The sequence below is a fragment of the Pseudophryne corroboree genome, chromosome 9 (assembly GCF_028390025.1).
Source record: "Pseudophryne corroboree isolate aPseCor3 chromosome 9, aPseCor3.hap2, whole genome shotgun sequence".
NCBI lineage: Eukaryota > Metazoa > Chordata > Amphibia > Anura > Myobatrachidae > Pseudophryne > Pseudophryne corroboree.
In genome coordinates this window covers 142,339,433-142,353,516 of record NC_086452.1, presented here as the reverse complement: position 1 = coordinate 142,353,516, position 14,084 = coordinate 142,339,433, and the positions used below count along the sequence as shown (strand labels likewise).

Sequence of the window (14,084 nt, the reverse complement as noted above, 5' to 3'; positions counted from 1 at the left end):
CCTCGACCTGGAACAATATCGCTGAAGCTACTTGTTGAGACGAGAGGCCATCATGTCTATTTGAGGTACATCCCAAAGATCTGTTACCACCGTGAACACCTCCGGATGGAGTACCCACTCTCCTGGATGGAGATCGTGTCTGCTGAGGAAGTCCGCTTCCCAGTTGTCTACTCCCGGAATGAAGATTGCTGACAGCGCCAACGCGTGTTTTTCTGCCCAGAGGATGATTCTCGTTACCTCTGACATTGCAGCTCTGCACTTCGTTCTGCCCTGTCGGTTTATGTAAGCCACTGTCGTTACATTGTCCGACTGCACCTGAATGGCTCGATCTCGCAGACGATGGGTAACTTGGAGAAGACCGTTGTAAACGGCTCTTAGTTCCAGAATGTTTATTGGCAGGCTGGATTCCAGGCTTGACCACCTTCCTTAGAAGGTTTCCCCCTGAGTGACTGCGCCCCAGCCCCGAAGACTTGCATCCGTGGTTAGAAGGATCCAGTCCTGAATCCCGAACCTGCGGCCCTCCAGAATGTGAGGTAGTTGTAGCCACCAGAGGAATGAAATCCTGGCTTTTGGCGACAGACAAATTCTCTGGTGCATGTGTAGATAAGATCCCGACCACTTGTCCACGAGATCCAGTTGGAAGGCCCGAACATGAAACCTTCCGTACTGTAGAGCCTCGTAAGAGGCCACCATCTTCCCCAGAAGGCGAATGCACTGATGAACCGATCCCCGGGCTGGCTTCAGGACATTCCGGACCATTGTTTGCATCACCAACGCTTTCTCCTCTGCAAGAAACACCCTCTGCACTTCTGTGTCGAGGATCATTCCCAGAAAAGACAACCTCCTGGTCAGCACCAAATGTGATTTTGGAAGATTCAGGATCCAACAGTGTTCCCTGAGCAGATGAGTCGTGAGAACAATGGACTGCAACAACCTCTCCCTGGACGATGCCTTTATCAGCAGATCATCCAGATAGGGGATTATGTTCACCCCCTGTTTGCGGAGGAGAACCATCATCTCTGCCATCATCTTGGTGAACACCCTCGGTGCTGTGGAGAGGCCGAATGGTAGTGCCTGGAATTGATAGTGACTGTCTAACAGTGCAAATCTGAGATCAGCCTGGTGAGGCGGCCAAATCGGAATGTGGAGGTACGCATCCTTGATATCCAGGTATACCAGAAACTCTCCTTCCTCCAGACATGAAATCACTGCTTTGAGAGACTCCATTTTGAATTTGAACACCCTCAGGTAAGGGTTCAAAGATTTCAAGTTCAAAATCGGTCTGACCGAACCATCCGATTTCGGTACCACGAAAAGGTTTGAATATTAACCCTTGTTTTGCATAGGAGGTGGAACTGGGAAAATGACCTGTGATGTTTCCAATTTTAAGATGGCCTCCCGTAAGATAGCCCTGTCTGTCAGCAAAGCTGGCAAGCCTGATTTGAAGAATCGGTGAAGCAGGAGTACAATATCCTGTACCCAGGGATCCAGGACGGATGACACCCAGACGTGGCTGAAACGTCTGAGTCTCGCACCCACCAGCCCGTCCTCCAGGCTTTGAGGTCCATCGTCATGCTGAGGATTTTGAGGAACCAGAAGCAGGCCACTGGTCCTGGGAGCCAGCGGGTGCAGGCTTTTTGGATTTTGCTCGACCACCTCTGAAGAAAGTGGTAGAAGGCTTGGGCTTTTTTGTCTTAGCGGTCCGAAAGGACTGCTGCACCGCTGAAGAAAAAGTTTTCTTCGTAGAAGGTGTAGCAGAGGGAAGGAAAGGTGACTTGCCCGTGGTTGCCGTGGAAATTCACGCATCCAACGCTTCCCCAAATAGAGCCTGACCTGTGTAGGGTAGGTTCTCCACACTTCTCCTGGATTCCACGTCTGCAGATTATTGGCGTAGCCAGAATCCCCTGCGAGCTGATACAGACATGGAGGATATCTGTGCAGTCAGCGTACCCAGGTCTTTCATGGATTCCACCATGAACCCCGCAGAATCCTGTTTGTTAAGTAAAAACACTACACTACTATTCATTGTATCCAACTCCTCTAGTAATGTGCTTGACCACTATACTATGGCTTTAGAAATTCGTGCACAGGTAATAGTGGGCCTTAAGGCCACTCCTGAAGCAGTGTATATGGATTTGAGCGTAGTGTAAATCTTACGATCAGCCGGTTCTTTCAACGCGATAGAACCAGGGACAGGTACAACCACCTTTTTAGACAGTCTGGAGGCAGATGTCCCATTTTTTCCTAACTTCCTCAGGGAAGGGAAAAGCAACCAGAACTCTTTTTGGGATCTGGAATTTTTTCTCCGGGTTTCCCCAGGATTTCTCAAATATAGCGCTTAATTCTTTTAACACAGGAAAGGTTAGCGGGGCTTTCTTATTATCAGTGAAGTAAGCGTCCACAACCTGCTCAGGTGTGGTGTTATTAATGTTTAACAAATCTCTAATGGCCTCATCATGAGCTGCACCCCCCTTTGCAAGGGATGCCGCCCCCCTCAGCACTTCCCCAAAACATTATAATCCTGTGTACATGGAATGGAGCTCTCCTGAGAGGAAAAATCTTCTGCAGCATATGACACAGAGTCCCTAGACATGGCTATGTGAGATAGTAAACACACACACACACACGGAAATGTCAGACACAGTTTCCCCCCCAACTATGCCACAGAGACACACAGATTGGAGCCAACCCACACACAGCGCTTTTTAAGGTAGAACTAATGACACTACCAGCGCTGTCTGTGTACCTTAATAGACTACACAGACTTTACACAGCCTCCCCCTCCTTCTACAACCCCCTGGTACCGTACAAGATAGCTGGAGTTGACTTGGAGGGACAGCTCTCCCTGTCAGCGCTTCTGCAGGCAGGAAGATGGCGCTGAACGCTGCTGGGTCCGCTCTGAGGAGAAGCTCCGCCCCTGAACATGGCGTTGCTTCCCGCTCTCCTGTAGTTAATACTGGCCTGAGGAATTGTGCTGGCAATGATCCTGGGACCCAGACAGGCTTGTTGGACAGTGTAAGGTGTAGGTGCTGCCTCAGGGCGCCCCTCACAGCGCCGCACCATGTACCGCTGAGCCCCGAAGCGCAGTTAGTACTGCGCTCCCTACCCTGTTGCCGCCATCTTCACACTGACTCCCCGCTTGCCAGGGGGGGCGGTGACTAACTCACCAATGAAGTCTTCTGGCTCTGAAAGGGGGTGACGGCATGCTGCTGGGGTGAGCGATCCCCTGTGGCGGCAAACGTTTGATCCCCTCAGGAGCTCAGTGTCCTGTCAGCAGAGATAGTGGCTCAGACGCCGCAGGGTTGACACTACTCCCCCCCCTTAGTCCCCCGGGCACATTTTCTAAACCGAGTCTGGTAGGAGGGGCATATAGCAGCCCACACTCTCAAACTCTTAAAGTGCCAGTGGCTCCTAGTGGACCCATCTATACACCATGGTACTAATGTGGGCCCCAGCATCCTCTAGGACGTAAGAGAAAGTAAGATCTCTCAACTAAATGTTGCCTGCTCATTATAGGTGCTGCTAAAATCATTTCAACAAAGCAAATCAATGTTTGCACTTACAAAATAGCACCAACGAAAAGCCACGGTAGTTTGTTGAATACCCCGGTCTATCACACAGTGGATCAAATTATTACTATGAAGAGTGAAAGCATCCTAGAGAGGGAAATTATACTAGTGACCCCGAAAGCTATTACTTTAATAGTACTGGATATTGAGTGTAAGGCAGACCAAAACGTCAACATTTCTATTTTATCCACTTGTGTAGGTTTTCCAGGAAAAAAAATAAATAAGATTTTACTTACCGGTAAATCTATTTCTCGTAGTCCGTAGTGGATGCTGGGGACTCCGTAAGGACCATGGGGAATAGACTGGCTCCGCAGCAGACAGAGCACTTTAAGAATTTGGATTCTGGTGTGTTCTGGCTCCTCCCTCTATGTCCCTCCTCCAGACCTCAGTTAGAGAAACTGTGCCCGGAAGAGCTGACAGTACAAGGAAAGGATTTTGGAATCCAGGGCAAGACTCATACCAGTCACACCAATCATACCGTATCACTCGTGATAAATTTACCCAGTTAACAGTATGAACAACAACGGAGCATCAGATCAACCCTGATGCAACCAAACATAACCCTGAATTTAAGCAATAACTATATACAAGCATTGCAGAAGAAGTCCGCACTTGGGACGGGCGCCCAGCATCCACTACGGACTACGAGAAATAGATTTACCCGTAAGTAAAATCTTATTTTCTCTAACGTCCTAGTGGATGCTGGGGACTCCGTAAGGACCATGGGGATTATACCAAAGCTCCCAAACGGGCGGGAGAGTGCGGATGACTCTGCAGCACCGAATGAGCCAACACAAGGTCCTCCTCAGCCAGGGTATCAAACTTGTAAAACTTTGCAAAAGTGTTCGAACCTGACCAAGTAGCTGCTCGGCAAAGCTGTAATGCCGAGACCCCTCGGGCAGCCGCCCAAGAAGAGCCCACCTTCCTTGTGGAGTGGGCTTTTACTGATTTTGGAAGCAGCAATCCAGCCGCAGAATGAGCCTGCTAAATCGTGTTACAGATCCAGCGAGCAATAGTTTGCTTTGAAGCGGGAGCACTCAGCTTGTTGGGTGCATACAGGATAAACAGCGACTCAGTTTTCCTGACTCTAGCCGTTCTGGCTACATAAACCTTCAAAGCCCTGACCACATCTGGTAACTCGGAATCCTCCAAGTCACGAGTAGCCACAGGCACCACAATAGGTTGGTTCATATGAAAAGATGACACCACTTTTGGCAGAAATTGTGGACGGGTCAGCAATTCTGCCCTGTCCATATGGAAAACCAGATAGGGGCTTTTATGTGACAAAGCCGCTAATTCTGACACACGCCTAGCCGAAGCCAAGGCTAATAGCATGACCACCTTCCACGTGAGATATTTTAACTCCACCGTTTTGAGTGGCTCAAACCAGTGTGGCTTCAGGAAACTCAACACCACGTTAAGATCCCAAGGTGCCACTGGAGGCACAAAAGGGGGCTGAATATGCAGCACTCCCTTTACAAACGTCTGAACTTCAGGAAGAGAAGCCCGTTCTTTTTGAAAGAAAATGGATAGGGCTGAAATCTGGACCTCAATGGAACCCAATTTCAGGCCCAAAGTCACTCCCGACTGTAGGAAGCGAAGGAAACGGCCCAGCTGGAATTCCTCCGTAGGGGCATTCCTGGCCTCACACCAAGCAACATATTTTCGCCATATACGGTGATAATGTTTAGCCGTCACATCCTTCCTAGCCTTTATCAGCGTAGGAATGACCTCATCCGGAATGCCTTTTCCTGCTAGGATCCGGCGTTCAACTGCCATGCCGTCAAACTCAGCCGCGGTAAGTCTTGGAACAGACAGGGCCCCTGTTGCAACAAGTCCTGTTTTAGAGGCAGAGGCCATGGGTCCTCCGTGAGCATTTCTTGCAGATCTGGATACCAAGTCCTTCTTGGCCAATCCGGAACAAAGAGTATTGTTCTCACTCCTCTTTTTCTTATGATTCTCAGCACCTTGGGTATGAGAGGAAGAGGAGGGAATACATAGACCGACTGGAACACCCACGGTGTCACTAGTGCATCTACAGCTATCGCCTGAGGGTCTCTTGACCTGGCGCATTACCTTTGTAGCTTTTTGTTGAGGCGGGATGCCATCATGTCCACCTGTGGCAGTTCCCACCGACTTGCAATCTGCGTGAAGACTTCTTGATGAAGTCCCCACTCTCCCGGGTGGAGGTCGTGCCTGCTGAGGAAGTCTGCTTCCCAGTTGTCCACTCCCGGAATGAACACTGCTGACAGTGCTTGCACGTGATTCTCCGCCCAGCGAAGAATTCTGGTGGCTTCCGCCATCGCCACCCTGCTCCTTGTGCCGCCTTGGCGGTTTACATGAGCCACTGCGATGATGTTGTCTGACTGAATCAGCACCGGTTGGTCGCGAAGCAGGGTCTCCGCTTGACGTAGGGCATTGTATATGGCCCTTAGTTCCAGGATATTGATGTGAAGGCAAGTCTCCTGACTCGACCACAGACCTTGGAAGTTTTTTCCCCGTGTGTCTGCCCCCCACCCTCGGAGGCAGCCGTGCTGTTGTAACACCTCCCAAGAGCGTGCTACGCTGATCAGCAACTGCTCTCTGGACCTCGCCTTTATGAGATCGTCCAAGTATGGGATAATTGTGACCCCTTGCTTCCGCAGGAGCACCATCATCTCCGCCATTACCTTGGTAAATAGTCTCGGTGTCGTGGAGAGACCAAACGGCAACGTCTGGAATTGGTAATGACAATCCTGCACCACAAATCTGAGGTACGCCTGATGAGGTGGATAAATGGGGACATGAAGGTAAGCATCCTTTATGTCCAGAGACACCATAAAATCCCCCCCTTCCAGCCTTGCGATGACCGCTCTGAGCGATTCCATCTTGAACTTGAACCTTTTCAGATATATGTTCAGGGATTTTAAATTCAATATGGGTCTGACCGAACCGTCCGGTTTCGGTACCACAAACATGGTCGAATAGTAACTCCTTCCCTGTTGAAGGAGGGGAACCTTTACTACCACCTGCTGAAGATACAATTTGTGAATTGCAGCTAACACTATTTCCCTCTCTAAGGGGGAAGCTGGCAGGGCCGATTTGAGGTAACGGTGAGGGGGCATCTCTTCGAATTCCAGCTTGTATCCCTGAGACACAATATCTATAGCCCAGGGATCCACCTGGGAATGAACCCACTTGTGGCTGAAATTTCGGAGATGTGATCGAAAGGACTGCATTTGATAATACGGTGCCTTCTTAGGTTGTGAGGGAATATATGGCAAAAAAAATTTGACTTTCCAGCCGTAGCTGTGGAAACCAGGTCCGAGAGACCGTCCCCAAACAATTCCTCACCCTTGTAAGGTAAAACCTCCATGTGCCTTTTTGAGTCGCTATCGCCTGTCCATTGCCGAGTCCACAGGACCCTTCTGGCAGAAATCGACATTGCATTTATTCTAGAGCCCAGTAGGCTAATGTCTCTTTGAGCATCTCTCATTTATAGGACAGCGTCTTTTATATGCCCCAGGGTCAGCACTATAGTATCCTTGCCCAAGGTATCAAGTTCCTCAGATAAGGTATCTGTCCATGCTGCTACAGCACTACACATCCAGACCGACGCAATCGTAGGGTTAGTAGGGTACGTGAATGTGTATAAATGGACTTCAGGATACCCTCCTGCTTTCTATCCGCAGCATCTTTTAGGGTGGCCGTATTCTGTGACGGTAGGGCTACCCTCTTGGATAAGCGTGTTAAAGCTTTGTCTACCCCAGGGGAGGATTCCCAGCGTAACCTGTCCGTTGGCGGGAAAGGATACGCCATAAGCATCCGTTTGGAAATCTGCAGTTTTCGATCTGGAGATTCCCAAGCCTTTTCACATAACTCATTTAACTCATGTGAAGGGGGAAAGGTCACCTCTTGCCTTTTTTCCCCATACATAAAAAACCCTCTTGTCAGGGACTGGGGTTTCCTCTGTGATGTGCAACACATCCCTCATTGCTATAATCATGTAACGGATGGCTTTAGCCATTTTAGGCTGTAACTTTGCATCATCGCCATCGACACTGGAGTCAGAATCCGTGTCGACATCTGTGTCAATAATTTGGGATAGTGGGCGCTTTTGAGACCCTGACGGCCTCTGCGACATAGGATCAGGCATGGGCTGAGACCCCGGCTGTCCTGACGCTTCAGCTTTATCCAACCTTTTATGCAAGGAAGTAACATTATCATTTAAAACCTTCCACATATCCATCCAATCGGGTGTCGGCGGCGACCCCACATTCATTTGCTCCCGCTCTGCTTCCACATAGCCTTCCTCGTCAAACATGCCGACACAAGCGTACCGACACACCACACACACAGGGGATGCTCTTTTTGAAGACAGTTCCCCCACAAGGCCTTTTGGAGAGAGAGAGAGTATGCCAGCACACACCCCAGCGCTATATGTCCCAGGAGTCACACAGTAACTTAGTGTTAACCCAGTAGCTGCTGTATATATTGTTTTTGCGCCAAATTTCTGTGCCCCCCCCTCTCTTTTTACCCTCTTCTACCGTGATTCTGGGGAGCTTCCTTCTCAGCGGAGCTGTGGAGAGAAAATGGCGCTGGTGAGTGCTGAGGAAGAAGCCCCACCCCCTCAGCGGCGGGCTTCTGTCCCGCGTTTGTGTGTAAAATAATGGCGGGGGCTCATGCATATATACAGTGCCCAACTGTATATATGCTACTTTTTGCCAAGAGGTTCCTAATTGCTGCCCAGGGCGCACTATGCACCCTACAGTGACCGGAGTATGTGGGTTTAATATGGGAGCAATGGCGCACAGCTGCAGTGCTGTGCGCTACCTCATATGAAGACTGGAGTCTTCTGCCGCCGATTTCGACGTCTTCTTGCTTCTGACACCGGCTTCTGTCTTCTGGCTCTGCGAGGGGGACGGCGGCGTGGCTCCGGGATCGGACGACCAAGGGTGCGATCTTGTGTACGATCCCTCTGGAGCTAATGGTGTCCAGTAGCCTAAGAAGCAGGACCTATCTTCAGTGAGTAGGGCTGCTTCTCTCCCCTCAGTCCCACGTAGCCGAGAGCCTGTTGCCAGCAGATCTCTCTGAAAATAAAAAACCTAACAAAATACTTTTTTTAGCAAGCTCAGGAGAGCTCACTAAGTAGCACCCAGCTCGTCCGGGCACAGATTCAAACTGAGGTTTGGAGGAGGGACATAGAGGGAGGAGCCAGAACACACCAGAATCCAAATTCTTTCTTAAAGTGCCCTGTCTCCTGCGGAGCCCGTCTATTCCCCATGGTCCTTACGGAGTCCCCAGCATCCACTAGGACGTTAAGAGAAAACCACTTTTCTATCTGAACAAATTACGGGATGCAATGGGGAGGGAGGTGGGGCGAATATAGGTGTTCTATTTTTTTTAATGCAACTGCTGTCTTTTAATGTTACTTGCTGGTTTCTCCTAACTCCACTCACTAGGCCCCTGGTATGAATTTCTCTGGGCCAACATCCTGTAGTCTAGCATTGGAGAGCACTGATTTTGATCCTATTCTTTTACAGGTCCAGTAATGAGGCAATATGTATTAAACATTAATGTTTTGGTCAGGTTGAGAATACACTTCTACTATCGAATTGTACCTACTTACATCACACACCACTGTTCTGATTTTTCATTATTAAAGCTTCTAAAAAGATACTTCGGGGGGGACGGGGACTGATAGGGTATCACTGTATGCTGACAGGCAGATGTAGGTGTGTCACGGAGAGGGAAAGCCAGGAGTAGCACCCAATGAGCATGTACCCAGTGACGGATGAGCAAACTAGTCAGCGATGGATGTTCCCCCCTGGGGCTGCAGAGCAAACCAAAATAAGCAGAGGGGAGCCAGATAAAACTTAGTCCTAACTGTACCTGTAAATGTTTTATTTTTTTTATACTGCTGGGTGTCTGCAGGAGCGTAAGCTCACCAAGGATCACACCGTGTTTCACAGCTGCATCCGCTGGGAAAGGGCACTCAGCATCTCCCTGCTGTATCTGCACACCCACATTTTTTTTTGTTTATTTAATTACATATATTTTTTCTTTAATACTGCTGGGAGTCTACAGTAACGTAAGCTTTCCGGGGATCAGTGCAGTGTTTCACAGCATCCACTGGGACAGAGCACCCCCATGCTCTATATACCCGCCCCCCAGACTCCCACTGGATAGTTACAAAGGAGTCTGGGTGGCGGGCAGATACAAGAGGGAGGAGCCGATTCCTTTCTCCTCCGGCAGAATTAAAAAAAAGAAAAGAAAGAAAGAAAGAGAGAGAGGAGCAACCACAACCAATACTAGTGTACTTTCAGCCAGTACACTACAGATATGAACAACTAATACCCATGTTTGTGGCAACACCCATCTACTATACCTGGATTTAACACTTTATGAAAGGTATGGCACTGCCAATGTCTCTTTCAGAAAAAGTTATGGCAGGGACTTCAGAAAGGCACAACATACAGTAAATGCTGGAGTGCATGAGCTAGAAGTATTTTAAAGTCACAAAATATATACTCCATACTCATAAGTAAAGAAAAAAAAAAGATTTGTACTTACCAGTCACAACTATACTGCTCATATTAGAACTGGGACCATTAAGAACACTTCCAGAAAGCAGCTCGTCGGAACCTCTCTGAAAAAAAAAAAAAATATTGTAAATAGGTAAGATTGTTGCCAAATTCTTCAAGAATGAAAGGTACGCTGCATTAGACAATGTGTGTGCTACTTAGGCACTCATATTTAAATTTTACTAACTTGACTATCGCTTAAAAGAATTTGTCCTGCACAAGATTCTCCTCTGCATTTCTGCTGCTTCTAGCGCCAATGTTTTCATTAGTTTGGAACACTGTTGGCTTTATTTGCAGATGATAAACATGCCAAGGAGCCTACATGTTTTACATCCAAAAAGATTTATACTACCATATTCCATTTAAGCCAGAAGAGTAACTATGTAAACCTTCACATTATTCCAAAGCTCTACAAATGGATGGAGACAAGGTAAAAAAAAAAAGTTATTTCTGCAGCGGGGTACACTGGTATTCCACAGGGAATAACATCGGGGTGTAGAGTAGGATCTTGAGCCGAGGCACCAACAGGCTAAAAGCTTTGACTATTCCCAAGATGCTCAGCGCCACCTCCTCTATAACCCCGCCTCCATGCACAGGAGCTCAGCTTGTAAGTTGGTGCCTGCAGTGCAGGCAGCTAACAGGCAGGGCTGCTCCAGCAGCCCTAAGAAGAGCTATTTTAAAGAAGATAGAAGACATCAAGGGCTGCAGCAGAGGCACTCTAGTGCTAGATATCATTCTGATCTCTCCTGCTGCAGCTACATCACTTCCCCCAGCGGCGCTGTATACTCCTGCGTCCCTGGTTGCCGGGTACTTACAGCGGAGGCTCCGGTTCTTCGCCCAGGGCACACACACTAACCGAAGTTCTCCGGGATCGCGTGGCTGTACTCAGGGAGCAGGTAAGAGGGTCCCCCGGGCGGAACCCGCTGGAAATCGCGGCCATTAGGAGGCGGGCGCGCGCACTGGCGTGGACACTGTGGCCGTACAGTGACCCCACTAGACCACCAGGGCAAGGGCACAGGTCGGATTAGGCTATAATCCACTTTATTAAGGCCCGCAGCACCCGGTGGTGAAGTCCAGCAAGGGGATAAGGCACTGGTCTGTAGCCCCTTCCCCCAGCCCCTGGGCGCCATTTAGAGTAAATGTTCCCGCCCTGGAGCTGCATCTCTCTCTCATTCCCTGTTTGGGCGCCATTACACACAGCTGCGCTGATGTGATGCATCCTCTGTAAAGCCGTCTGCATCATCAGTGCTGTGCATTTACAGGACACTTAAGTATTCTACATGTCGTTTAGACCTCCGGCGGGTGCTCCCGCGGGTTACCATCCCGCTGGTTGGCGCGGCTGCGGTGACAGGGAGCTGCTGGCGGCGGGTTCTTCTTAACGGATGTGCGGCTGCCGGGGGCCGAGGGTCTGGAGAGGCGGGCGCTGCGGCGGGGATCGCTGCGGTAAGGTCCTCTAGTGGTGACACAGTATAGTGTGTCAGAGACAGAAGATGGCTAAAGCTGTGTGCTAAAAGCTAAGTATGTCTCCTGTGCTGGGGGGCAGCCATGTTGGAGACCAGAGTATTACCAATGAAGTTCCCAATCTGTGTCCAGCCAATCCTGCGTGTTCTCCCCTTACAAAAGGGGGCTGGCTCATAGGGAGAGTGCCAGTGCTTCATGTTAACTCTTTGTGAAAGGTTCTCCAGCTCTGTCCCTGGTCCTGGTTGCTCTCATCCATCGGTTACCTAAACGCTGCTGCAGTCCTGCTGTCTAAGTCCGTTGCCACTCGTCAAAGCGCTCACGGGGTCCCAGGTCGTAGAGGAGCTCCAGGTGCTAATGGCGGTTCCCGCAGACGTCTTCATTTCTTCAAAGTCCAAGTTCTTCAGCCTCGTCTTTTAATCATTAAACACAGTCTTCAGTTCTTCTTTACCGGAGTTCTTCAGCTTCACTCTTCAAGTAATTTAACCATAGACACTAATTCTTCCAGTTTCTTCAATTACTCCAATATTCGTGTACAGCATGATTATTCATTAAAATTTCAGTTATCTTCCTACGAAGTCCTCCGTTTCTTTACGCACTCCAGCCAACGTTAACACTTAGTTTGGCTTCCACCCCATGAGGAGGAATTACATTCATCCACCTCGTTTACTCTCCTCACAGGTAGCTGTCCCTTCAGCCAAAACTCTGTTGTCGAAACCCCAACTTACGTCGAGCGTGACAATTTAGTACAAGTACCCTGTGATATTCATCCAGTTTTTACAGTTCATTGATATAGCTGTTTATATACATAGCTTTACTCAGTAATAGTATTGCTAGTCCAGTGCAGTTTTATTGTTTGTCATAATTCCTGCATTGTACATGTGACTGTGTGTATGTGCATATAGCTGCTGGATGATCTCTACTCCGTGTATCTCATCATCCCTACTGCTATCCCTATATTCTGTAACCTAAGGGGGCTCCGTGCGTCAGGGTTATTAGATAATATAGGTATTGATATACGTATTTTGTATTTTTCTCTGTGTTTTTAAATCACATTTTACCTCAGAAATCCTCTAATTGTGCTGTCACACTGCACGAGGGGTTTGTGTTAGGTATTATATCTGCTGATATTGTACTGTGTTGCCCGTGGTTTACGCTTTCATATTATGTCAGCTACAGGGTGCGATGGGTCTGGGGCCGATTCCGCCGTGCGCGGTTATGATGTCCCAGATGCATTTGAGGATTACATGGCTGCGGAGGGTTCAGGTTCTGCACCGCCAAGTCAGTTTGTAACAACGGGGGCACATCAAGGCCCGCCTTGGTCTGCTTTTTCTAATTTACTGACTACGCTGGTAACTAGACTTGCGCCCCTTATGGGACCTCCTGTGCCTTATCAGCCTTATATGGTCCCTGCGGTTAATCCGCCATGGACAGATGCTCTGTCCACTCACGTTACAGCAATTGAATAACTCTTTGGATAAACGTATTCCTGACCCTCGCCCCCCCTAAAACTAAACCTAAGAAGTTCTCTAAGTGGGCTGATACTTCCTCTCAATCCACGCATGTTCCGGATACCTCTTCCGATGAAGATGGCGTGTATACTGACCCCACAGACTCTGATCATGACATTTCTGATGGGGAATCTGTTTCACAGGTGGATGTTCCTAATCTCTTAGAGGCTATCAGGCTCATTCTTTAGATTGATGATGATCCTGAGCCTGCTACTACATCTAAGAAACCGGACAGGTTCAAACGTCAGAAGGTTACTAAATTGGTTCTCTCTCATTCTGACCACTTGGTTGACATACGTCAGGAATCCTGGGAGAACTCAGGAAAGAAATTCACCCCGCACAAGAAGATGCTAGCCCGCTATCCCCTTGCGGCATAATTGAGTAAAAATTGGTAAACGCCACCGCCAGTGGACTCGCAAATCGCTCAGCTGGTGGTGTCATCTGCTCTGCCTGTCACTACCGTTACTTCTCTCAAGGAACCGATGGATAAGCGTATGGAGGGCTGCTTAAAAGCTATCTATACCCTTAGAGAGGCGTGGGCTCAGGAAATAGAGGCAGATTTTCCGTCCAGTTTTTCTGAACATGCCAGACAATGTATATCTTATACTGTCATGGCATCTCATTACATTAAAGAAGCAGCTTCAGATGCAGGTGTTCTGGCGGCCAAGGCTGCTACGACATCCATTTTGGCTCGCCGTATTCTCTGGTTACGGTCATGGTCGGTGGACCTGGACTCTAAGAAAACCCTGAAGGTGCTCCCATTTAAAGGAAACATCTTTTTTGATGAGGATCTCCACAAGATTGTCGCTGACTTGGCGTCTGCTAAGACTGCATTTCTACCTACTACTACTCCTTCGGCCCCAAAGGCTAAGAGTACTTCTTTTCGTTCCTTTCGCCTTCCGGGTAAAGCAAAGGGTCAGGCGTACCCGAAAAAGTCTCGCACTTCCAAAACCACCAAGCCCAAGCGTGCCTGAGCTGCTCGT

The 14,084-nt window shown here is 48.8% G+C and overlaps 1 protein-coding gene across 1 annotated transcript in view; it reads right to left on the bottom strand.

Moving 5' to 3' along the window:
* The window catches only part of PTBP2 (polypyrimidine tract binding protein 2), a 189,292-nt gene that overhangs the window by 65,659 nt on the left and 109,549 nt on the right, over positions 1-14,084 (bottom strand). The window contains exon 3 of the mRNA XM_063939843.1: positions 10,122-10,197. Within this exon, the coding sequence (XP_063795913.1) occupies positions 10,122-10,197 (76 nt within the window). The remainder of the gene's footprint in view (positions 1-10,121; positions 10,198-14,084) is intronic.